This window comes from Dermacentor andersoni, chromosome 8, assembly GCF_023375885.2.
Source record: "Dermacentor andersoni chromosome 8, qqDerAnde1_hic_scaffold, whole genome shotgun sequence".
Classification (NCBI taxonomy): domain Eukaryota; kingdom Metazoa; phylum Arthropoda; class Arachnida; order Ixodida; family Ixodidae; genus Dermacentor; species Dermacentor andersoni.
In genome coordinates this window covers 119,002,986-119,029,814 of record NC_092821.1, presented here as the reverse complement: position 1 = coordinate 119,029,814, position 26,829 = coordinate 119,002,986, and the positions used below count along the sequence as shown (strand labels likewise).

The 26,829-nt window shown below is 47.7% G+C and overlaps 1 protein-coding gene across 1 annotated transcript in view; it reads left to right on the top strand.

Annotated features, from left to right (window-relative positions):
- The first annotated feature begins 2,317 nt into the window (after positions 1-2,317).
- Positions 2,318-26,829, top strand: part of LOC126529089 (phospholipid-transporting ATPase ABCA3-like) — a 33,558-nt gene continuing 9,046 nt past the window's right edge. Inside the window, exons 1-11 of the mRNA XM_055069843.2 lie at positions 2,318-2,367; positions 2,537-2,636; positions 5,214-5,331; positions 6,053-6,210; positions 7,376-7,531; positions 10,801-11,011; positions 16,219-16,471; positions 19,356-19,405; positions 21,925-22,094; positions 22,852-23,123; positions 24,596-24,987. Of these exons, the coding sequence (XP_054925818.1) occupies positions 2,318-2,367; positions 2,537-2,636; positions 5,214-5,331; positions 6,053-6,210; positions 7,376-7,531; positions 10,801-11,011; positions 16,219-16,471; positions 19,356-19,405; positions 21,925-22,094; positions 22,852-23,123; positions 24,596-24,987 (1,930 nt within the window). The remainder of the gene's footprint in view (positions 2,368-2,536; positions 2,637-5,213; positions 5,332-6,052; positions 6,211-7,375; positions 7,532-10,800; positions 11,012-16,218; positions 16,472-19,355; positions 19,406-21,924; positions 22,095-22,851; positions 23,124-24,595; positions 24,988-26,829) is intronic.

The following is a 26,829-nucleotide window of genomic DNA, read 5'->3' as shown; positions in this document are numbered from 1 at the left end:
GGTCACAGGATGTCGCTACTAGCGTTGTTACAGCCATCTACGTCACCGGTAACCCCTTGTTCCGCGAGGGAGTAATATCCGTTAGAACAAGGTACAACTGTCATAATTTGTTTTAGTTTCGTGTTCATTGAGTATATAGTTATATGGAGTGAAATTTGAGAAGAATAAAGGAATTCAGGGGGCCCCGATATTTTGTTTGTTAGTCACATGAAGAAAACATCCGTCGGTGGTTAAAAGAAGGTCCCAGATACACTGCTGCTTTGCATAAGCCAGTATGCTAGTTAATTTTGTTACCGCGCCGGTAATAGTTGAATGAAATGTCTCTCGCCTCTGTGAATCCATTATTTGTTATACACTTTGGGCTGCGAAATGTTCCCGCGAAATGTCGCTGCTTAAACACACGGGAGCGAGAACCCGTCAAGTTGCCTATGGCAGCTTTCCTCTTCGCCCCTTCATGTACAATTACACATGAATAAACTGCATTGATGGATTGACTGCGATGTCCATGAGAGGCACCGGCGAACGTTCCCAGGGCTAGCCTTGTAGACAAATACTAATAGCCAATAAAGCTGAGAGGAGCCTAACCGCCACGGTACCCTAAGTTGCAAATCAATACATGCGTAATTCGGTAGATATTGGTGTGGCTTCTGTCTGCCGCAAGTGATCTTTTCGTCCGCCTTCATTTTCGTCGGAATTTCAAAATTTTATTTAGGCGTTGCTATTAGCGTTCTCTGCAAATCTGTTTTGTTCAAATGGAGGACGCTTTAGAACGACAATATGTTAAACATCGAACCACATTAAAACAAAAATTCTTTAAAAGCACTAGATTTGCATCCGCGGTAAAATTTGAATAAGCGAGAAAAGAGACCGTAAGGCAAGCTTCAGTTCTTTTTATTTCGCGTTGATAGACAATGGCCCTTACGTCTACGCCACGCCATGAATTTCAAAATATCGTCTGATCGGGCCGTTGTTGCGCATCAAAAGTTTTCGAGACTTGCAAGTTGAGTATTTGAACATTTAAAATGTGATGTAAGCTAATCTTTGCTCACGAAAAGTTTAGTAGTCGCAGCAGGCGCAGTCAAAATCGACCTGATACGCGAGCATGAATGCGGTGTGGTCACTCATAACGTTTCTGGGTCTTTTTGGGCTTACGAGGGCGCTTCTCACAGCGAAAGCTAGGTGCTTTATTTTTTTTTCTATTGCGCAAGGGAAATTCGCTAATAAAGCTGAACTTTCGGAAAGGATGTATTGCCTAGCGAATTACTCCCATCTTGCATATCGGGTATCTGGATTTCTAGCCTTCCTTGCGGACCTATCCCGAAGATAGCAGAGTCTAAACAGGAGGGACGTTCCCGACAGTACGTGTAGCCTAAAACTGTGGGTCGATCGTGGCCATAGTGCCGCCTAAGAGGGCGGCCCGCTCCCCACGGGCAAGTGCAGTGAAACATGTTGGCCGATCCCGGACATAGCGCAGTCGCATAATTTAAGAAATTCGACCGTCGCCCTGCATCCATGACGGGACGGGTGACGTCATAGAGTGCGGTGCATAATGACTCCTCCCTGTTCTCATTCCGAACTCGCTCGTGAAGACATTATATTTGATCAACTTCAACAAGAGGCTGAACCTTATCCCAACTTTTTTTTCTCGTTATTTTCTGTAAGGCCTTCGTAGCAATGTGTTTTCTTATTCAGGGGCACATTCAGTCTCGTTCTCCTACCGCTCTGTATTCATAGATGCAATACTGGAGAGGCGACACAGGAGAAACAGAGGCCGATGCAACGCCCCTTCAGAGAGACCCAACCCGCTTCGAAGAGCTGCCGCCAGACGTGCGTCCGATAGTCCTGACCAGGGACCTCAGAAAGGTGAGAAACGTCTCTTAGTGACGCTGTGTCTGCTGGGAAAATGTGAAAAAGAAAGCAATTGTCGGCGCACTTTCAACTCAAAGAACAAAAGGCAGTGCCGTGAACTCCTGCATGGTGGAGTAACTGCAGAGCATGAACATGATTCCTATTGTCGAAAGGTTCTTGATAAATAGCAAATATCCGGACATGTGAGGCACGTTCGCCGCCGCCGCGCTGTCGCGGTATCGACGGAGCATGCGCGGTACATGCGGGGAGAGTTGCAGGGTCTCTGGAGACTTTAGGGACGAGCAGCGCGCTTGGCTGCAAAAGTGACCTTAGCGGAATTCAGACACCGTCACGCTACACTCAGTTCGGCTATTGAGCGGTGCCAAAGAAGGCGGCGTGTGTTTATTGTAGCTCTCTATTCCGGCAAGTGGTTGCAGCACCGCCGCATGGATGGGACGGGAAGCAGACCATGACGGGGATGCAGGGACATCTGCACTTTTGGGGTCAGGCCTCGTCTAGGTACTAGCTGTACAGCCTGTACCTACAAGCCGAGTGTCGCAATTAGCTCGTCTCTTCGCTGTGCTCGGTGCAAAGCACAAATGCTAGTTGTCTGCGACATTTCATTGTTTTGTGAAACACAAGTGCCAGTTGTACGCAGCATTTTAGTGCACATTGACGGGACTTCTAGGGCACTAAAGCTGGAACTCCGATCGATCCGAAGGGTGGGGACTCGCCAGGGCTACCGCACGCCTGGTTACAGCTTTCGTCGACCCCCCGGTGCCTCCTGGGTATCCTGTACTGTCTGGGTTATATCTCAGGTGCTCTCTTCAGGCCTTCGTTTGTCGGCATTACATTTTTTCCCAGCGAGAATAGCGAAGGAGCAATATACTAGGGTACAGTGTAGTAGAATGGGGTAGTGTGTTCAGGAGTGGCGCGCGCCATTCATTGGCATTAGGCGACAAGTGTAGAAAGGTGCTGCAGTTGGATGCCAGTCCATACGACAGTAACGCCGGCGGCAGCAACATTAGTCGCTGATTCGCGGTCCTGTTAATTGCACCGGCTCGCGTGTGCGTCGAAGTTTCTTTTTTTTTTGCTGTATTGTACGTACGTTAAATGTCCTAAAAGAATGGTATTCTCCGAGCCATGCCAATTTGAATTGCACACAGCGGTGGTCAGCGCGATATTGGCATCTGCTCTTAATGAATCAGCTAATGGTTAAACTAATTTTGTTTATATTACTACTTTAATTATTCAAATAAATAAACGGTAGGGTTAGTATTATTTCCTAATTAGTGAATTATTAAACTGCTGCCTTGTGTCATGTATATTAGCAAATAAATGAGTAATCAGTTAATTTTTCGTTGCGTAATTATCCATTTGCTGTATCTAGTATATTGATGATCGTGTGGCTTCTAGGACAGAGTAAGCAGTCTTTTTACACAATGCTCATTTATTGTTTGAGTTGTAGATGCATAGAAAGGAGTAAGTGTTCTTTGATGCGTTTTTACATGTGCAACACGTAATCTTATGAATTGCATGTGAATTTCCACAGTTGTTGATGTTCTGAACCTGTACGACTTATACGCAACAATTGTGACTTGTAGTGGTAACTAATATACCTTTTGATTTCATAGTGTCGAATTGTATGTAGAAAGGTGACTTTCACTCATTTTCAACATCTTTAGGCTTTCCTGACGCCATCACGCAATACTCCACCTGGAAGCTTGTGAGGACCTTCAATAAAGCAAATAAAATTGCTAACATTCACAAGCGCAATTGTGACAAAAAGCAGTGGTTGCAGAGCCTGTGGGGAGGCACGTGGTTTTCGTACAAATGATAGTGATGAAGATTTAATAGCATCGCCTTTGAAACGGGGCATTAACAAATAGTCACTTAGCTTGCTTAATTGAATCAGGTATGCTATACGCTTTTTTATCTGCCAGTTTTGTATGCATCTTCTTCAATCTTTTTTCCACCCTTCAAAATCTACCTTGTACCGCTAGCTATGACTGTAAGAAATCCGGTCGTATCAATCACTTCTCTGATTTTTTTCCCACCAATACTCTAAAATGCCTCTTGCATTATCTCCACTGTGACCGGTGTACATTGCCTACGGTTCTCACTGAGTGAATCCCTTTGCATTCCGTTATGATGTGCTGAGTGGTCTCCGGATTTTAGCTGCAGCGTACGCATGCCTCATCAAGTTCCGAATATTTGCTCCGCTATGTTTTTTGTCCTTAGGCAACCGGCTCGAGCCTCAAATACCAAGGCACTGCCCTGTGTCTTACCGTACAGATTTTACCCTTGTAATTTTTTTCTTCTCAACCTTCTAAGTCTACACGGACCTTTTAGTTTCCATTCTTTTCATCCAATTGAGGGTCTCTATTTTCTCTTCTTTTCACTTTCTTTCTGATAACTCCTGGTCCTCTATTTCAATCAATCAATCAATCAATCAATCAATCAATCAATCAATCAATCAATCAATCAATCAATCAATCAATCAATCAATCAATCAATCAATCAATCAATCAATCAATCAATCAATCAATCAATCAATCAATCAATCAATTTATTTACCAGAAAGAAAAGGAACTAGAGGGTGGGCATCCTGGGTTTCAATTACCCTGTACTTCGTTGCAAACTTTCTTGACCTCTTCCTCCATTCTGCGTCAACGCATTTCGCGACCCGACGCAAGGGCAACTAACGATCGCGGCTCAATCTCGGGCACCATTTATGGAGGAAGGCGGGGAGGCAGCGTGAGAGTTTGGGGGGCCTAAATGCACATCCCAAATGCAGCAACTTTAATTCAAATTGGTCCAGGCTCTGTCCCATGAAAGCATTTGTGCGTTTTATATGGATTTGAATACCCGGCATCGCAGCTGACCCCGAGCTAAACTTTCGTCTTAAAGGAGCTGCATAGTTTTGCATACTTTGGTGTGTTTTTTGTCTGGGTTATAATCTGGAAATTTGTCTCAAGATGTTCTGCTGAAGACAGCGCAGCTCACCTGCATGTTGTATTCCCTCACTGGACCTGGAACTCGCCATGCTTGGCTGTCGGTCGAGGTGTTCTTGCATTAGTTTTCGGGCATTTGAAAAATAAGGTATTTTTTTGGTTGAGTGACAAAAATATTAGATATAGCGATGCATTGCAATGTGCACGGATAAAGCCAAGGAATTGGTGCAGTTATAGTGAGGCCGTTTGCAACCTATCGGATTCAGGCAGTGTGACAACAAAAACCTAACACTGTCGAAAACTGTGAGAACTAATTTATACTGCTCACCGTCCTTTGATGGATGGGTTGCTCGGGTTGAAAAGTGTGTCTGAAAGATTTCATAATTTTTGTTCTTTTCTTTTCGGGGACAGCTATTTGGAACAGCTTTAGTCTTGGACGGCGTCGACCTGAAAGTGTTCGAGCACAAGGTGACCGTTCTGCTGGGTCAAAACGGCACGGGCAAGACAACCCTTATGAAGATCTTGACAGGTGAGCCGTTCCACCCTAGATGCGATTATTTTCAGTATATGTGGGCTGTCTTTAGTGTTAAGATGTTGTAGAAACGAAACGATGACCAAAGCAATTGAATACCTTGTTTTGTGAACTTACACTTACAAAGAAACGAACTATAGGTAGTTGCGATGGGGATAATCACAGTAGTGGTCAGTGCAAAACAGAGTGTCTCAGTTCACAAAGTTAGTGGGCTGTGCTTGCACTTTGTCTTTGGCTTTCTGCATTCGATAATGGGTCGAGTATTGGGATTGCATTAAATTCGCTCTCAGGAGGAACTCCAGCGCGAGATATATATTTTTGCTGATATAGGAGCATAACCGAAGTGGCTCTCGGCGGGCTGCTATATTTACAAATGATGCAGGGCATCCTCAATGACATTATTGTGGCATTAAGGAATCGGGAAGTTTCGGTTTGAGGACGAACCGGAGTTTGTCGTCACGAAAGGGCGATAACAGCACATCTTGAACATGCTGGTGCTGTCGATGTGGGATAATAATCTCACGCTTTGGACTATTGAGTCGTAAGGAGTATTGAAGCTGCGTTCAAAAAGAAAAGATAAACCAAACGTATCGGGTGGCAGTGTATCTATAAGCCGATATGCCTTTATTTTCTTTAAAGAAACACGACTTTAACAATTACTGAGGGTAATTTCTGTAAGACACCTTGCTTTAACTTTGCGTACCTGTACTTTGTGCAGGCGCACTCGGGGGGCCGACGAGTGGCAGGGTGATGGTGTGCGGCCACAGTGTGTACACCAGCCCAGAGTTGGTGCGCAGGGAGGTCACACTGTGCCAGCAGTCTGACGTCTTTTTCGAGGACCTGACATGCGGGGAGAATGCCATTTACTTCGCTACCGTAAGTTCCGTGCCTCATTCTGAGAGGAAGCTTATCCCTTCCAAAGAACCGTAGCAAGTTGAGCGAAACGGCGCAAGTACAAGTGGGTACAAGTACAAGTGGGTACAAGTACAAGCGGATACAAGTACAAGCGGGTAGAAGTGCCAGTGGGTACAAATACAAGTGGGTACAAGTGCCGATTGGTAAAGTACAGGTGGGTACAAGTGAGTGTAAGTACAAGTGGGTAGAGTTACAGATGGGTACAATTACAGATGGGTACAATTACAAGTGGGTACAATTACAGATGGGTGCAATTACAGATGGGTACAATTACAAGTAGGACAATTACAAGTTCGTGCAAGTACATGTCGGTGAGTCGGTACAAGTTGTTGAGTGACGAATCTTTCAGTGTCGCACTTCCTTCGGGTACAAACTGTTTCGCTCTCGTCTTAGGTAAGGAAAGTACCATTCAAAGAGACAAATAATTAGGTGTGCGCAAAATTTAGTCCCACACTAAATGTAAACTTGAAGCCCATGTAAGGGCTGAGAGTGTAATTGATTACATATTAGCAAAAAAGGTGTACAAAAATTTGAAATTGGAAAGAAGTGTGGCATTAAATGTACGCTTTGCCCCAATCACTGCCCAAAGCACAAAATAATTTCTACGGAGCATCAGATTCACCCTAAAATGTATTAACTTATGGAAACTTGTGGGCGGTGTCATAATGCACCGTAACGCTGAAATTTAATCACATGCTTGTAGCTAAGCCTCTGACAAGTTGTGCGACGATGCTTTAGGCAATGTCACCATTGAGAGGTAAAAAAAAAATGATACCATTGTTACTGCTTCCTGCACAAAAGTCGAACAAGTTTAATACGAATCCTCGTTTAACGATTTTGCGATTGAACCGTCACCCTGAAATTCTATTCCAATCTCGTAGGGAGTCATCAGAAATGATTTCTGCAACAATGTTTTGGGAGGGCAACGACACTTTTAGAAAGATAAGTTTACAGATTGTGAAACGATCGTTAGCTCTGTTTACCGTGAAGTTCGAAACAAATTTAGAACACCTCCTCCTTTGGTGCCTTTTCATTCCACCATAGATAGTCATCAGACACCATAGATAGTCATCAGACATTCAGATAAAGCCACAATTACCAGTTTCTACATTCTTATTTGCAACAGCTTAAGGATACCAACGGTGGTGACGTGAAGCAAGCCACGGCGAACATGCTGGAGAAACTGGGCTTGAAAGACGTGGGACCCAAGATGCCCGGAGAGATTGCTTGCGAAACGGCTCGAATGCTAAGTCTATCCATCGCCATCGCTTCGAAGCCCAAGGTGATGTTTCATCGCGTCAGTTCATCAAACCATTCCGGAGAAAAGAATTTTTAAGGAGACACTAAAGAGAAAGATGATTTCTTCTCCATCAATAAATTACCTTTCTACGACTCTAGAGACACCACTCTTACCACAATAAGACGCTTTGCAAGCAAGAAAAAGTGCAAGAACGAAAGAGGGATGGCGACGCTTTCTTGAAGTTCCCGAACCTGGTCGCTGTGACGTCATGGATTTCGATGGCATCTTCTAGGGCCTACTTATTCATATAGGGGTACAGATGGACTACATTGTGTTCTAAAGGAAACAAATACTAAACATAGAAAGTGTCGGGAACCTTTACTCAGCTAACGCGGCCCAAATGCGAAAACATACGTTGGAATCTCTGACGTCACAGTGACGTAGCGGCGTCGGGGTTTCGGCGCGAAATTAAAATACTGATACTTCGGCCTGCATTTTGTCGCGTAATAATCACACTGTTATTTTGATATGACTGCCTGCAGGGTTCTCAAACAATGCTTTATTAGTCCAAGCTGATTTAGTGTTTTGCTTTAGTGTCTCTTTAATATGTCCTGCTATAATGTCGTCAGCTTGTATGCAGATAGCGCCTTTCGACTTGCGCGTCTTGTCAACTGATGTCTGATGACCGTCCTCAGGAATTCTGGACGTGAGTCGTGCAAGACACTTTAAGCGCGTTCACACTGGCGAGTTTTCTGTCGGGCTAATAGGCGGGGTCCCATTGACAATAAAATAAAGGAGTTCCCAATAAAAACTCTGTTCCGTTCGTCGCGTTGATATGTTCACTGCTGACCGGCGAACTTTCAGGAGATGCACTACGTATACGCTAAAGCTTTCCGAGTACTTTGGCAGGTTTGTTCCGTATTCAATGTCAGTGCGAAAGTATATTTGGAATGCGTGTATCGAAAAAGACGAAATGCACAATGGGGACACTACGAACACAAACAGTGTGTTACGTAGGTAAATACGGTGACGGGCTTGCACAAAACACATGAATCACGCTGGCATTTTGTTGTTCTCTGTGCTTCCAGAATATCACAAACACCAACACCGAATATCTACAACGCAGGCATGCTAGCCAGCACTACCACGTTCATTGCGCCCTCACTGATGCAGCATATGCATTACTGTAATGTCGGTCTCTACTATGCGCTATGTAGTGCAAAAGCTCTGTCGCACTCACCATTTGCATCGCACCACATCTACATGTACTCAGCGCCGGATAAACGGAGTTGTTTCACGTGAACCAGTGATCTTTGCAACGAGCTGCAATGGTCACGTTCTCTCCGGCGGAGCAGTACAACGAAAATGCGATAAGGTTCTGACTGATGTTACAGAAGTCGCGGGGAGTTGTTTTTTTTATCGCGACTATGTATTGCGTTTTGACAACTACTTCTACAGGGGGCCACATGTAACCAGCAAAGGAAGGTCTCGGGAGATAACCTGAGATTATAAAGGTTGTCTAGATCCAATATGGGAATCAATGCCACGCAAAGCAGTTTGTAGGTAGCCGCCTATACAGACAATGGAAAGAGTTTACTGTGGGTGGACCATTGTGTTTGTGTAAATCGGGTAGTTGTGTGTGCGTGTGACGCGAGAATACGTGTTTGCGACGACAGCAGCGAGGACGACGACTGTGGTGAGGACGTTGCTATCGCGGCAACGACATGGTGCCTATACTGCGTCTTTTCGATGCGATTATGCACCATGCCGATTGCAGGTTTCTTCGTAGGTATTGAAGGACCATAGACGAGAGCCACGCTGATTGGGACGCGATCTGCGACTAAGTGTTCAACCATCGTACCTACCTATGTCTAGTCATGTGGTCTATGTTGAAATGACGATTGCATTTGTACTCCGGCGAATAAATGTCAAAACGGGATCAACCTGGGTCGACCTTGAAGGCGGTGCGGCGCCGCGCAGTTTATAGGTAGCGGTAGGTGCCTAAAGGAAAGCAGCGGGGAATGTGAGCTAATCCTTCGGACGGCCAGGGTGCAGTCTACACAGCCTTTCCTAGCACGTGCTGCCACGAGGGAAAAGAACCATGGCAAACGGGCACGTGAGGCACGCGCAAAACATTGCAAAAGGTGCTTTGGCAACGAGAGTGTTTGCATGCGATCGTGGCCAAATGGTACGTGCCATTTGTCTGTTGTAACCTTAGGGCATGGCTGTCCGCGATACCGATCTTATCACCGGCATCGAGTGGCTTCGGCGAGCTGCGTACCTACGGACCAGTCTGGGTTTACAGCTTTGGTGCCTCCTTTCCCTCCTTTGGTGTCCTGGAGGCGCCGGCAACATACACACAACAATCAGACGTTGTTGCATATTGTCAAATAAAAAAAAGGACGAAATAAAAGCACGCCGGCAATGAAGCATTAGTTCGGACAGCCGCCAAAATTTGGCTCTAAGTTGGGTGCCATTGTCCCTTGTGACTATTACAGCACCAATCAAAATTTTGCCTCAATTGCTACGTGCACTCAATACATAACACCATTGCCGCGCGTCATGTGCTGTATGTGCGAGTGAAATCACGCGAGGAATGCCGACGATGGCTGCTCAATGTGGCACGCGCGAAGAAAGAAAGCGGAGAGCGAAGGCGTCGTCTTCCGTCGCGCGAAATGTCGTGGGGGTATGGGAGGGAGAAAGAGGGGCGGCAGCTTTGTGCTCGCGCACCAACTGCGCATTTCGCGACCGGCCTCAAGGCGAACTGATTATCGCGGCTCAATCTCGGGCGCCTTATATGGACGGTAGCGAGGAAAATGGGGAAAAAACGCGGGAGGAAGAGGGGGGGGGGCGGCTTCGACTCCGGTAACAAGTGCATACTTTGCATAGCCGCACGCGGTCGCGCGGGCCGTATCTCGAACGGGACCTGCAGGCGGCTCATACGTTTGTGCTCAGTGTATTGTTGCCGCTCTTGCGTTGAAGCGATAGACCGCACGAAGGTCACTTCGCTCGCTGCTGCTGCCGCTCTTGCTCACGCCAGCGTTTTCACAGCGAGTGTCCACGCTCATCGAGTGTTGTGTGTTCATGTTTGCTTGTGCGCGCTGGCACCGTAACTTTAATTTATTTAGTAAGAGAATGTTTTATGCGGCCGATAGAACTACTGTCGTTACTTCGTATAGCTCCCTACCAATTTGCTATCGCAATCGATGATTCGTCTTCAGGGCGAAACTGCGCCGTTCTTTAGTAAAGAAAGGTTCTATAATTGTTTTTTTTTCTGTGGAAGGTTGACTGTATGACCTTTTCCACGGCAGCTTCTGATGCTTGACGAACCTTGCTCGGACCTGACCCCTAATACTCGCCGGAAAATCTGGGACCTGCTGCAGCAGATTGGGAGAGAGAGAACAGTTCTGTTGACCTCGCACGACATGGACGAGGCCGACGTCATTGCTGACCAGATCATCATGCTGGCTGCAGGAAGGATCATTTGCAGCGGTTCGACTACGTTCCTCAAGAAAGCTTGCGGTAAGTACCATACTTACAAGCTACTCTACGCCCATCCGTGGAAGATCTATGCAAAGTGTTTGGGGAACTGCTCATCAAAGACGACGAAGAGCCACCCGCCGCTTATTGAACACCATCCATTGGCTTAATCCGTATTCGTAGTTAATTAAAGCTATAAATGCAATCTCGATGAGTATAGTTCTAGTATACTATAATCCAGAGGAAAAGGATAGCACCCATGCATGGCTTCGGTAACGTCACGGCTGCTGCCACGATACAAACTTTTAATTCTTGCATTTTACTCGGACGCCTGACGAATACTAGCTTAAACAAAGAATAATAACAGCACACATGATGTTTGTGTTCATGGTGTTTAGCGATGCTTTATCACGTCGAGTACGGGTGAAGATGGGTCAGTACGAGTGACCAGTAAGCACAAACGTAGATATGCGACTGAGAATACATAAGTCACCTAGTACCTTGCGCGATTCGGTGGTGCCACTTGGTTGGCATATGGCGCACCATGCGAACTGAATTTGAAATAGCCATCGCGACGTTCTCAAAAATAGACGTAATGAACTTTACGCCTATGGTGACACGTGCAGATATTTATCTTTACATCATATTGCGACTGGTTGTAGCCTAAAATTATATAAATTTTAACCATTCAGATATTAATCGCGCTGGCCACATTGAGCACTCCACGATGGCGTAGTCATTGCTGTTGTCACTTTTTTATCCCAGCTTTTCTAATGTTGTGTGAAATTATGGTAGCCTTTTGCGGAAGTTGCAGTGAATGAGTGCCCATAACGAATGTGACTCCAAGGATGGAATCCTTAAATTGATGTCTTGACGTGAATGGCGTGGCGCAGCTCGAACTCATTTCCGCGTCCTCGGCTCTATAACGCGCGAGAGTCCCTGCAAAATACACCGCATTCTTTTCCGGCGCAATGAGTATCAAATTCCCTTTCCACGCGGTGCTCATGCGTCGCCCGACTAACGCACGTGTCCGATTCGCCGAGGGCGCTCACGTGACCTTCCCTCCTCGAAAAAATCTTCCAAGCGGTCTGTGGGCACGGTAATGGTGGAAGGTATCTTGGCGTGCTTGACTTCGCGCTGTGCTCGATAGGATGCCTCCTTGTTGATCAGCTTTATGCGAGCCCGAGGGAAGCTCACGTTCCAAGCGGACTGTGGGCACGGCAATGGTGGAAGGTATCTTGGCGTGCGTGACTTCACGCTGTGCTCGATAAGATGCCTCCTTGTTGATCAGCTTTGTGCGTGCCCGAGGAAAGCTCACGTGACCTTCCCTCCTCGAAAAAGCTTTCCAAGCGGACTGTGGGCACGGCAATGGTGGAAAGTATTTTGGCGTGCTTGACTTCGTGCTGTGCTCGATAGGATGCCTCCTTGTTGATCAGCTTTATGCGAGCCCGAGGGAAGCTCACGTTCCAAGCGGACTGTGGGCATGGCAATGGTGGAAGGTATCTTGGCGTGCTTGACTTCGCGCTGTGCTCGATAGGATGCCTCCTTGTTGATCAGCTTTGTGCGTGCCCGAGGGAAGCTCACGTGACCTTCCCTCCTCGAAAAAACTTTTCGAGCGGACTGTGGGCACGGCAATGGTGGAAGGTATCTTGGCGTGCTTGACTTCGTGCTGTGCTCGATAGGATGCCTCCTTGTTGATCAGCTTTGTGCGTGCCCGAGGGAAGCTCACGTGACCTTCCCTCCTCGAAAAAACTTTTCGAGCGGACTGTGGGCACGGCAATGGTGGAAGGTATCTTGGCGTGCTTGACTTCGTGCTGTGCTCGATAGGATGCCTCCTTGTTGATCAGCTTTGTGCGAGCCCGAGGGAAGAGCTTCTCGCGGTATTCAGCAAAATCAGCCTGGTGTTAAAGTAGGTTTTATTGTTATACCTGTCATTGTTCGAACACATTTGCAGTGACTAAAATTATGAAGCATTGTTGAAACAACTTCCACTGGCGCGCTTCGTGCCATTCAGCTCAGTGGTTCACTCGATGGTGCACACATGTCACTGGACACATTTCCTTAGTACCAAGGTTGCCAATATGAAAAACGGTCCCTAATACCTTTTATAGAGCCTCCATTTGAAAAGTTCCAGGACCTCGCACGATAGTAAATATAAGAAGGTCGTTATATCCCACCAAAGAAATCCTGACATTGGAGTCATGGTGACGTGAATGTGGTACGGCCTCCGCCGCCGCGGAGTTTCACCAGTAGCGATACTCTGAAAATGTCCAGTCGCCTTATGTCGTGTTAAACAACCACCTGACATGCAGCACTGTGGCTACATCTAGCCAGCACGGCGAAGCTCCTTGTCCGAGGCTCCTTGTGTGAAGCGACTACCCTCATTGTAGGTGTCGGAGGCTGTGTAGCTTATAGCTGTACCACTGATCATATCGATGTTTCTCTCGACATCAGGGTTTAGTTCGCGTGAGTGCCACCACGTAGCTTAGTGAGCTTAAACCTTTCAAACCTGCCGGGATGACGTAGTGGCGACGTCAGCAAAACAAAAATAAAAGAATTACGAGCTATTCCTGCGCTGTGAATCTCACCACAAACTTGTCCCGCCGGTGTTATCAGCGTTCTTGATAAAGCGGAGCTGCTCGTCGGCTGGAGATTTGTCATTCTAAAAACCTCTAGCGGCGACGAGCGATGATTCATTCTGGGCTTTTGAAAGGCTTCCAGAAAGGCAGCCACGGTTTTTTTTTATGCTACGGAGTAAACAGGCTAGTGTAATCGTCGAAAGCACTCCGCGACAGCCTTAGTCGGCAAACATTCTTAGCGTTTGAACGTCGTACAGCCAGTACAGCTACTACGAGAGACGTGCGTCACCGTGGACTGCTTTTGATACGGCCTATGGGTTTCGTTAAGGTGCCCCCATTTACTTTTCTAGCGACTTTGCTATCCGCGCTTACGCGCTACCGCAGCAGCTGCAAATCGAGATGTGCTTATCGATTGAGGTGGACACATCGATAAGCTAGTTTTGCACCTTGATACAAAAAGCCCGACACAAGAATTGTGCAAGCTGCCTCTGTGTCGTCGTCCGTTAGCATGCTATGGCAGAAGCTGCTCACAATATCACATCCCATTTACTGGCCACCGGGCCAGGTACACCTTTGAGCATGACATAGAGAGTACTTGTAGTTGTCAAAGTGCTGTCCTGTCATGGTCATCCACGTGCATGAAAGAAGACCGCTATTTAAGGTTATTATGCAGTAATAGACGCGGCGTTGTTTATTCTCCATATTGTCTACCATGTTGCCGTTCCGGCTTTATAATCTAGCCGCAATGTACACTAGAAAATATCGAACGCCAAAATGGCTGCCCACATACGGAAAGTTCTCGCGCACAACTCCTCGCGCTTGTGTTCAAAGGCTGTGCTACTGTCAAGGACTTCATTTTGAAATGTTGGTAGTCCGAGGAAGGTTACGGTCGGCACATGATATATATTGTTCGCATCCTCATTGCACGAGAATCGGTACCAGCCGTTGAAGGATGACACTGTAGAGTGCATTGCGTTTAATGTGACGGAGTCCGCGTCCCAAATTTCAGACCCGACTCACCCTGTAACGACTAACGACCAGGCACCTCGCTTTTATGTGCAGTCGCCCTGCAGTTCGCGGGTGCTGGTGTAGGCCACATGACCTACTGCACGGCTCAACAGTTGCCGACAATTCTCGCCTTATTTCGCACAATCAGCTATCAGCTGAAGCAGTCCTAGAGCCAATTTGTTTGTCTCGAAATTGGGCCACTCTGTCAACGTTATGTTATTTTTGTCTTTAAGCTATCATTTATGTTGGAATATTGTCCTGACATTTTCAGCGGTTTGACCATTGCCAAGATGTCCGCATTTTAATTCGCTAGCATTCTTTGGTGAGTACGCCAGCAAAATTTCACACGAAATGTGTGTTGCTTGTATCTGCAAAAAATGCGTAATTCGCGAAGACATTTAAATGTTATAATAGTGGGAGTATAATGATTGGTAGCGTTATAAGCGATAAGTAAAAATTGAAAGAAAAAGAATTGATCAGAGAAAATACCCATATGATCAGATTCATGCATATCCTTAGGATACACAGGGCTCCATAGAAATTCATGGGAAAGTTTATAGTAGGGCTGTATCGAACTAAATTTTGTGGCTGGGCCGACGCCAATGTTGGCGTGGGCCAACTAAATGTCGAGGTGAGTCAACAGAAATATGGGGTGAGCGAACCTAAAATTTGGCGGTGGTCGAAATTCAAATTTGGGCGTGGGACAAACCTTATTTGTTTACAAAATTAGGATCCTTGCCTACCGAAATAAAACCGAAAGTCGCAGTTTCGCCCGAAAGGCGAAGCATCGATTGCGATAGCAAATTAGTGGACAGTCACGCGAAGTAAGGATAGTAGTTTTATCGGCCATATAAACTGAACACAGGGATGGTGTCACGGGCACACAAGCCAACATGACCACACGTCACTCGATGGCCGCGGAAACTCGCTGTCAGAACGCGGCAGCAGCAGCGAGCGAATTGACATTGGTGCAGTTGCACGCATCAGCGCGAATTACGCCTTGAAAACACAGCGCAGCACGGACCCTGTACCTGTCGCAGATGGCTTTCAAGATACAGCGGCTCGGCCTGGCGCGCGCAGCCACCTGGGCCGCCCCAAGTATGGCTAGCGCATGGCCTAGCGACTTGGGCAGCCCCAAGTCGCTAGGCCATGCCGTTGCTCGGACGTTTAATCATCGAGCAAAACGGTCTGCCCTCGCGCTTCCTTCCAGTCGCTCGTGTGCCGGACACCATACGATAGTGTGGTGCCCCTCTAGTTGAGTGCCTAAAATTTTGATTATTGATTTGGGTGCCGTTCCTTGTAAAAACAGGCGGCAAGCCGCTTGTGAGTCGGATAATATGACAGCCGAATTGGTTTGGCGCTCGGCGTCCTGAATGGCCAAGGCGATGGCTGCAGCCTCTGCCACGCATGCCGAGGCGGTTTTGAAGGATGCCGTTGTTATTTTGTTGTTGCATGTAGAGACTATGGTGAAATTGTCTGAGCTGGTTGGGTTCAGATAGAGTAAACGGATAGAGTGAATGGGTAGAGCTGGGCTTAAGAAAGAATAAATTGGAGGGACTCAGTAGTTAAGCCTACAATTCGGTGGGTGGGACGGGGGACAGCTGGAAGGAAAGGAAGGGTGTGTATTATGTGATTGGAATGCGTGTGTAATATGTGTTGCAGGTGTTGGGTACAGGGTGACCCTCCTTAAAGATCCCCGGCTATTCAACCTGAAGGACGCGCTCGCCACTGTTCAAAGCGTCGTCCCCGGTGCTGACGTGTACGAAGACAAGCAAAGCGCCGTCACTATCAGACTACGCACGCTCGACCATCGTGGACTCCCGGGTCTGTTCGAGAGGCTGGAAAATTCGTCGAAGCAGCTTGGTGTCGTCGACATTGGAGTCACTGTCGCCACCATGAAGGACGTCTACACCAAGTAAGAACATCGTCAGCGTACGTAAATGAAATGCGCTCTGTTTTTACGGATTTTGCGCGAGGAACCTTGGTGCCACCAACATCACAATCACGAATTAAGAGAACGACGACGAAGTAGGCAGCACTGTTACCAGCATGCGGCTACGTTATCCGCGTGACTAATGTTCTGCGAAACGACCCGCAGCATTACTGCAAGAAAAGGTCTCTGCGTTGGAAAGTAGAATAAAGTCCCGTTTATTACTGACCAGGTTGGATAGCCCTCTGAAATGAGGGGAGGCTTCGGAGTAATCGTGCAACAAGTTCTGATGTTTCACGAGCGCACTAACATCATAGTTATGTTGCGTGAAATTACAAAAGCCTCTCTCTGAAATTCCGGCAAATCGGACTCCTCATGACGTGCATGTCTCAAACGAAGGAAACGAGCAATATCGTCGACAATGTGTGAAGGAGTGTCCATCCTTAGCTCGGAAGCCAGTTACATGTCGGCAAGGGGATTTATGTTTGTCAGGGCAACAAGCACCTTTCTTGGCAACGTTTACAAAGTAGACCCCTGCCCCTCAGGGCCAAGAAGGTTAAGCGGGTATGCCATAATGAAGGAGGGGTAACCGGAGTGTTTGAAAGGAAAGATTCACTATGTTCATGGGGAGAGGTGGTTCTATAGACATTAAGGGTACCAAGAAAGTGTGTTTCATCTAAGATGCGGAGGAGACGTGATAGCTGGTACAATACTATAAGGTGCAGAACGTATTGCAGTGTTTGCTGCATAATTACTCCTAGTAAATATTCGGAGGTGCACGCGAGCAATCTTCCATCGAGAATCCTTGAGGCAGTGAGATTTTCAGTACGAGCAGTTTTCAGTTGGGCAGGTGGCGCTACCTGACGATAGAGGAAAAAAGCGACACGACTCTGACTTCCTCTTTTCCATCAAGCCTTTCACTTGTCACTGGCTTCCTTTAAATTGTTTCCTGCAACTGGCTATATATGGTTCGTAACAAAATCCGAGGACACCTAAGTGCTTAATGAGTTGTGAATGCGAAAGCGTTAGTGCCCAGATGAACGGCGCTGAAGGGTCCTTCGAGTTTAGCGCTGCGAGTGACGTGCCAGTACGAAAAAACATGCACTCGCCAAGGATGAAAGAAAAATGCAGAACATGACGTTTCGGGTGTAACGAAGATGTAAGCATGCGCTCGACTATTTATGGGTGAGGTGGCGCAGCGTGTGGGTGTATATCTCGGGAAGATTACCCCGCGTCCTGTTTATCGTGCGTTTAGCTCATCGAATGTAGTACGATTCTAAAAGCAAATGGGATGATAAATGTTTCTCACTTGCCATAATGGATGCTCAGTCCCAGTCAATGCTGTGTCCGGATAGTTTGTGATGGTCCGCCAGGGCGTTCGCGGTTGTGTGGCCCTTGGCGACGTCACTCATGTGTTGCTTCAAGCGCCATTCAAGATTTCCGGTCTCGCCGATGTACGACACGCCACACTACTTTTTGTGGTATCTTGTAGCTCACTCCCTGGTATTTCGTGTGCTTCAAAGGGTCTTTAGCGCGAACCACCTGTTGGCCAAGTTTTCGGTACCATAGTGGTACCGAAAACGTTACCAACACCTGGCGCGCTCTGGCAGCCAGCCGGCTTCCCTTTCGCCCGCGCTCTACTCCGTCGAGGAGTGCTGGTGTCGAGAGCGACAGCGAGGGTGACGTCATGTCGCGGCGATACCCTCTCTCCCCATGCAACATCTGGCGTGCCACTGCTGCAGCAGGTGTTTCCTTTCGTCCACTCTGATCCGTCGAGCTGCGCCCGTGAGGTGGCTCGCAGCTAATGGCAATGCGAGTTTAGGTGCCGTTTCGTTGCTACAGAAGACAGACACCGGCTTTTTCGCCCAATGGGCCTCAGTGGGCTTTCGCATCAAGAAGCTCGGCATGGAGCCAGCCAATCGTTTAAATAGCGCTCGAAATGTCACGTGCCATTTTGTGCAAGCGCATGAGTCTTAGCAGCGGCAACAGTGGAGTGGGGGAGACTTGTATTCAATATAAGGGTTCGGTAGTAGAAATCCTGGTGGGGCATCGTTATCTTCTAAAGCGGATAGCTTTCTTTGGCTCTTTCGGCCGTTTTAGTGTTTGGAGACAACATTTCCTGCACAACTTGTGTAAGAGGTGTTGGTCGGGGGTGAGGGAACAGGAGGGAACGCTCTGAGGGAAAGTGTGCGTGCCTTTATACAACCGAATTGTGACGATGGGCGGAGAGGAGGGGCGACACTGTCTATCCTTCGTTTGTTCGGGCTGTTCGCTTACATCGAGTATCGCCATCGATGGTTTATATATAATTTTGTTTGTTTTTAGTTTCTTGTTAGTTCGAGGGCATTCATGGATTACAGTGACAAAAACCATACGATATCAAAACGACCAGGGTAGTGGTCCCGCAATAGCTACCACTGTAAAGAAAAGCCAGGCAAAGAACTGTCAAGTGTAATCGAGTCTTGTCAGTTCTGTGAACGGCCGTCAATCGTTTCTCTTGCTGTCCGCCAGCATGTGAGCGCTACGATAGATCGCTATTACTGTGGCGCTACCCTCCACAGAAATTGAGCAGAGAGAGACTTCGGAAAGTAACGCAATATAGAGAAAACACGTTTAAAAGAATTTACCAATGTTGCTTGAGAACAGCCATTGCAGGGGGTCATTGGATGCGCATTGCAAGAATAGTACTCACCAGAAAGCACTGACTTTAACAGGAGTGAAGAAGGACTGTCATGTGTCTTGCTCAATTCTATCCAAGCCAGCGTTTCATGTAGCAAACCTTCCTTGCTAAGAAAGTTAGGTGCTACGTTCGTAATGGAGATGAGGGTTAGCAGCGCCGCTGACTTGTGTACCTTTCCTCTTCCCTTAGGATAAACATGAACTGGACACCGGAAGAGAAACGACCGGAAGCCCAAGAAGGTAAGCTGTACATGTCAACCCACTTAAGCTGTTCATCCGCGCAGCAGATTGTGCTTAACTACGTAATTACCTCGATGTAATTTCTGCGTGTGCTGAAAGGGATAATAAGGAAATAGAAATTGTACATCAGTTTAGTCTGATTAAGTATCCTTGAAAAGTTAATTTTTCCTTACTTGTAATAAGACGTTGATTGCTACAACAAAAATAACAGGCACGAAACATTCGTTTTTGTGGCATTCTCGCGACAACTACAGAACTGGTGGGACAGTGGGACGTCATGGATTTCAGTTTTGTTCCTCGTAATTGTATCAAAATCGTATAGTCTTCAAATCTGCCTTATTTAAATTCCACTAAAATGTATACTACGCCCGAGCAGATGAAGCGTCAAAATCTATGACGTCATCGCAAGCATGGTGGGGGGATTTCAAGAGGGCTTCAGCTGCCATGATTAGCTTTCTCGTCGTTACTGAATTACGAAGCCATCCTTTATTTAGACTCGCTGTCTTCTTTTTCGCATTGCGCGAGCCTAATCTACTTGTATAACTTATTTTTTCTCTTTAGTGTCTCTTTAAGAGTTAGCTTGCGCGTTTTGTTACAATAAATGTACATTTAGAGCGAAGATCTTAGGCGCCATTTCCAGCGGCGAGCGTCGGCGTCGGCGGCGGCGTAACCGAGCGAAAGAGCACCGCGAAAGATGAAAGCGAACGCGGAGCTCAGCGCGGGATGAAAGACACGAAGAGGAAAGCGGAGGAGGGTATGGCGAAAGCGTGAGAAGAAAAGTGTAGTGCGGCGACGATGGCTACGAGATGGCGCCAGAGTAACGCGCGTCGTCTGGGAGATCTTTCGGTGGCGGCTGCTGTGATTTGCGTCCGTGCGTCGACCACGCGCTGGCTGTCGCCATCTGCAGGTGTGCGAGGAAGTTGCGCAACACTTAACTCTGTTTGCAACGTGCCGCGCGAGACAGATTGTCCGCGCAGGCCAATATATCGCTAAATGAAAACACGCATACAGCTACGCTCAAGTTTCGCACCAAGGAGTGACATAATCGCACAGCTAGGCACTGTGTAAGCACTGGTACGTGCACTACTGCGTGCTGTCAATATATGGGCACGCATTGTAAAGAACTTTTTTTTAGATATACTTGACAAATGTAGAAAACTAGCGAAGAGGAGTTGGCTCACTGTCTATCTACTTATCAGCCCTATACTGAAATGGAGTGTTCGGGAAAGTCTAAATTTTTCAGACTCCTTTGAAACTTTGTAAAATGAAGCACGTCATGCGAGTGCGCGTACACACGCGCACACACACACACACACCTCGCACACAAACACACACACCTACAAACACACGTAAATGCACGCACGCAGCCTTTACGTGGTCGAAAATTTTACTGAGCTTGACCTCTAAGACGATGTTATAGTTCGGTACCGATTGATATATTCTTGTCCAAGTACACGAATAATGCAGAAGTGCTATAGGAGTCAACCATTGCAACAACTGAAATTAGTTATATTGCATTTGAGGGAGAAATTTTAATTGCAGCGCCTGCAGGAAGCGGACGAAAAACAGAAGCGCGAAAGAAACAAGGGCTAGACGCACACACAAGACTGGCACAGGACAAGAGCCAGTGCTGTGTACTCGACTCGTCCTCGTTTATTTCGCTCTTCTGTTTTCCTGCGCAGGTGTGAGCCAACTCGCCGAAGGAAACGTTGTTTGACTTTGGCCTCGAATTTTTCACAAACCTTGCCAAGGATTGGCGGATAACAAGAATGGAAGCATGAATCTTGCAAATGTGGAATTTTCCAGGAAAAGCAGATATTGCACTTTTGTGCGCCTTTCCTTAGAGCGTCTGAAGCGGGAAAGCTTGGTGTATGAATTTCTAGCTTGCTTGAGTTTGGTGCAATGTGCTCAAGTGTTTTTCAAGAGCTCTACTCACATACTGATTGATGGTGTAATATTTCATGGGGGTGCATATTACATCAATTTTATGCGCTTCAGGTGTATCATTAGGTGTAGTTTACGGAATCGTGTCTTTTCTTGCTGCTGGGCTACAGATTTGTTAACTCGATACTCTGAATTTTCGAAACTTTAAGGCATTCAACAATTTCTCATTCATAACAAGTTATCGCAACTTTCTTGTTGCGTTATTCCACTGTTATGATCCGAAATAAAATTCTGCTATTACGTAGCGAAAACATTACGATTCGGTGTCGTCAACGGCCATTTTATTGGAAGGGCGCACCCTCTGGACGATCCTAATCGAAAGATGTTGAGATTGGAGCGCTCATTCGAGATAATCTGTTTTTGAAGATGCTGTCCACCGAGTGTCACGCTGGCACATAGTGGGGAAGTTCGATGGATAGCCGAAGGGGGCAATCTCCGAAGTTCCCAGACATTTAGGCGTTCGCAGAGAGTGTTACAGATTTGTGGCAGGACGTACGGCCAGGGTTTGTTTTCAACATTTTTGCCCATTGCGAAGCTTCTCTTAACAGATGTGACTGAATGCTATGCGCTTGCAGGGGACGAAGTCGTCGGCGTCTTGTGTAGGTCGGCGTCCAAACAGGAGCGCACGCTGGCACGCTGCTTCTACGCGTTGTTCATCAAGCGTCTCACGTACGCGACTCGGAGCTGGGGCATCTTCGTCGTGTCGTTCCTGGTGCCGATGGTGCTTCCGCGGCTGCTGTTGCAGGTGACGAATAAGTTGGCTTATACGAATTCAATCGGCGGTGCCACAGAGAAAGTTTACCAGCCTAAATTAAATTCGAAGTTGTTCTCTACGAAACGCTTCTTCCAGAGTGCACGTGGGCGAGCTCTTCTACTCCGAGACCGCCACCAAGATACACTTGTCAGCACTGCCACTGCTCCTTCTTACTTGGCTCGCGCGCAAATCTCGGAAAAGGACAGGAATTCCATGGCTGCAGCTAAACCTGCAGTGGTGACAGTGTCAGCGGCACATTCGTGCCGATTATAAAAGATGGTGTCAGAGAAACAATTTTCTCGCCTTATACGGACTCGTTCTGCCATCCGATAAAACTTTGCGGAACTATAAACAACGATAGACAGCGAGGCCTTGCGAAATGTCTTGCGTAGCGTTGCTTGCAATACTTCGTGCGGTATGCACAACATTCTGTTATTTCGCACACTCGTACAGAGGACTGAAGATGCGATCACTCGTGGCCATCTAAGAAAAAGACGATTCGGCGGCCGTACTTAGCCCGTATAGCTACCTTGTTAAGTGCTGACCAAATTGAAAATGATACAAGCCACTTTGCAGTTTTGAGTGCGGGCACCAAAACGTCTGCGTCTTTAAAGACATTTCTCACACGCAGTGAGCGCAACTTCATCTTCGATGTCAGACTCGACCCTAAAATATTCATCGTTCCCTTCACTGTATCTTCATCATTGGGGAGATATGGCTGAATGGACTGTGCAGCAGTTTCTTACAGGACGAACTGGGGTCAAAGGAACCGCAAAATGACGCGGACCTGTTCCGGCTGACCGAAACGACGGAGATTCGTCTGGCGCACTACTTTCCCGGCTACACAGTCGTACTGCAGGAGTCGAAATCCATGGCCAATTTGAGTCGGGCGCTGCAGGTTCTCGTAGAGGCTGAAGGTTGCAACGTCCGGCTGGTACCGGACGTCAACAACCTGGTCGTGGACGACTTCGCGGCTTACGTGCAAACGTACCCGATGGTTATTGTCCTAGAACCAGACAGGTGAGATCATCTATAACGGCGGGTCGCCACGCTGGTGTTGGTGTCTTAGATGGTTTAGGGAACGCTAAAGGACGGGTACTGGGCACATTAGAAGCATTTATATGCTGTATGTTTCATCTTGTGCAGGAAAAAGTGTGCGTGAAACTTCTAGAGTGGCTTTCGTTCGGCCGCCGGTGTGAAACACCATTAAGGAAACAGCAAGCGATGCACCGAAGCGTGCATATGAAGCCTGAAAATGGCGTCAGTGCTATGACGCGATGGAAGCAGATGGAATGGGAGAGAGTTCTGTATCAAAGGGCCAGCCTTGGCAAGCGAACTCTCCGTGAAGCCGTTTCCTCCGCTTTCTTTCCTCGCGCTGTCGACCAAGCACGTGGCTTCGGAGACTAAGAACATTGGCCGGGAATGTTTGGTTGCCGGTAGTAGTTAATCGGTGCGCACTTAATCGAGCGTCTTGCCGTAGCCCGCACAAGTGGAGCGACTAAAACCTACCGCGCGCTCAGACGTCACGGCCACGTGTTGGGTCGATAGCGTGTGGCTTCGATGGCATGGCGCAATGCTGCCGCACAATCTTTCTTTCTTCCATGACTGTTAACGTGCAGCAACGTAGTCTGCGTCACATTGGCGAAGCAACCGAACGATAAAGCCGTCGGAACATGCGGCCGGACACCGATGTCTGTAGAGGCGGCGCAGCATACATTAACATGCGTCGGCTACACCGGAAGAGATAGAGCTGTTTTGCTCGTGTACACTGAACGATTTGTTGCGTCCTCTTAAACTTTTATCATCGTGGCTACTGCTGCTGCTGCCACGCCGAATAACCCAGCAGAAGGAACTACGTGCCGAACACTGGCATCAAACCCTGTTGAACCAGAGCTACATCCCAATGCCGTAACCATTAATTTAGATGATTGATACTTCTCTTCAATCGACGACAACGGCGTAACGCATCATCCGACGACATAACGTTATCATAGCTGAAAGCACTCACAACCCATTGATTTCTCGAGGTGACCGCCGCGCGGAGCGCATATTTTTCGCGCCATAGCGAGAGAAGGGAACAAAGGGATGAGAGTACCATTGAATGCCACGAACACGTGAGGCGGTAAGCGCGGGCTGAGAGAACAGCAAAAAATAAGGCTGGGCCCCATTTATCGCTGCGACATTGTTTGGCCGTGCCATATGCATTGCCTTATAGGAGAGTAGGGCGCTTATGTGCGTCTTACTCCGCGGTGTAACCGTAAGTGTAGAGAACACACATCAGCGTCTGCCTCGTCTCGTGGTCGGTGAGCCTGAGTGCCCCGAGCTCACTCCCACGTGCCCATACGTCGCATCACCCCCAATTCACGCAGCATTAACCCAATAAGCGTCTTTGCAGCATAACACCGAATGCTGCCTGGAAGCTATCGCTAGGTGCACTTTGACAGTCGCGCTTATACTGCTTTTATGCTCGCCTATTTTCGTAACACTCGCAGAATCCGTCTCATGGTCGACACGAGGAACTGGGCCACCTTGCCAGTGCTTCTGAACCTCGCAGACACGGCGATGCTGCGCTTGCTGACACGTCAACCGGCGGTCCGCATCGCTGCCCACATTTCCCAGATGCAGCTCGTCGTCGAAGAGCTGCCTCAGCTTATGTGGGTGTCACTGCACGCCTTCTCGTATGCCCTGGCCTTCTCGGCGTTCGCCGCGTTTCCAGCCGCCGAGAGGCTGGGTGGCGCTCGCGACGTTCAGCTCATGACCGGTTTGACGGGCAGCGTTTACGTGCTGTCGCACTTTGCTTTCGACTTTCTTCTCTACGTTGCCTTCGTCGGTCCGTGGTGCCTGATCAACTGTGGCATCCAGGGAATCCTGGAAGGCACTTGCAGTGAGTTCACACGCTATTGTCACTTTGAAGGGACACTAAACGACAACAACAACAAAAAGAGAGCGTTCTCTACCAACTTACGTTTCAAGGGTACAACAAAAAATGTGCAGAACGGATTGACTCTGATTGTCAGTGTATTGAAATAGCCAAGCCGTTTCAGAAAGCTTTATTAAAGGAAGGATGCCCTAATAAAGGCATATATATTGTTGAAGGGAGAGTCGATAGCTAGAAAGCTTTTTTTCTATCAATTCGTAATTTTGTATAAAACAGAGCCTTTACTCAGTGCATGTGTAGCGGTAGTATAAGAGGCTATATGCAGTTTATTAGAAGAGGTTTATTGGACGTGGGCCGTGAATACAGAAAGGTCCGCAGCGAAGAGCATTGGTTTAGGTTTATCCCTCACGCGCACTGCTCTAGCGATCCTCTTTGCGCTTCGGCTGTCCTCCTCCTCTTCATTGCAATAAGCATGAGACATCCTGGCGATCTAAGAGGTGGGCACAGTAGTGTCGATGTAGGACCTGAGGGCGATAGCGTGTCGACGGTGGCGGAGATCGGCAGCAGGTACATACACTGGCGAATGAAGGTGTGCATCCCACGCCAATTACATTGGTGCCGAAGGCATTAGTAAGTCTTGGAGACACCGACGTGAGCACATTGTGGGTCTGAGTGAAAAAATGCGCTGATTTCAGAGCGCTACGTTTGTGGTATCACGAGAGGCCACTTCCGAAGATGTGGCGAAAAGTTGCGCCGGTGCAGGAGTTTGTCACGAATAACGAAGTGCGAAACTTGACGACGCAACGTCCGAGATATCGGAAGTGTGGGTGCTCCAGAAATGACGTCAAGGAATGAAACGATCCATGGATCCTTGCGCTGTGCTCAGGAGACTGTGTGAATATCTCGAGAAGACAGCGTGTGCTCGAGGCGGGAGAGGGACGCAGCCTAGGCAGGGGAGGTGACCGGGAGAGTGCGTCAGCATCTGCATGCTTACGGCCGGAAGTATATACAACGCTGATGTCATAGTCCTTAATCTCGTTAGCCCAGCGTGCAAGGCGGCCTGATGGGTCCTAGAACGAAGACAACGTCGAAAGCACGGCAATATACATACTGACGACATTTACTGAGCCTCTAAACTATGGCAAATCATTCTGTATCGGTAATACTGTAGTTTGAATAAGCTTTTGTGAGAATTCGACTTGGATATGCGACGACATATTCGGGAAAGTCAGGTTTCCGCTGTGCAAAAACTGCACTGAGACCGACACCGCTTGGACTCACGTACATTTAAGTTGCAGCCCTGGGTTCGTAATGGCGCAATATAGAGGGAGAAGTTAGGAGACGGCGGAGAGTGGAGAACGCGTGGTCGCACACTTAAGATAACGATGATATATAGCTGGCGCTCTTAAGGAGCTGTGTTAGAGGTGGCATGATAGAGGCGAAATTACGGGCCAACCGCCGAAAGTAGGAGCTTAGCCCTACGGAGCTCCTGAACTCTTTGATTGTTGTCGGTTTGGGAAAGTGAGCAACAGTGTGGCGTTTAGCTGGGTGAGGTCGCGTCCTTCAACACCGTTCTTGGAAACAACGTGGTCAAGGATCGTCAAATGCTGTGCAGCGAAGCGGCACTTCTTGATATTCAGCTGGAGCCCGACATCCTTCAGGAATATCAGTACGTGTTTAAGGCACTCAAGGTGTGTTGCGAAAACTGGAGCTAAGTCGACCATGTCGTCCAGGTAGCAAAAACGCATGTGCCACATTAGGCCGTGCAGCACCGAGTCCATCATGGGCTCGAAGAGGCGGACGCATCGCAAAAGGCGAAATGCATGACAGTGAATTCGTATAACTGGT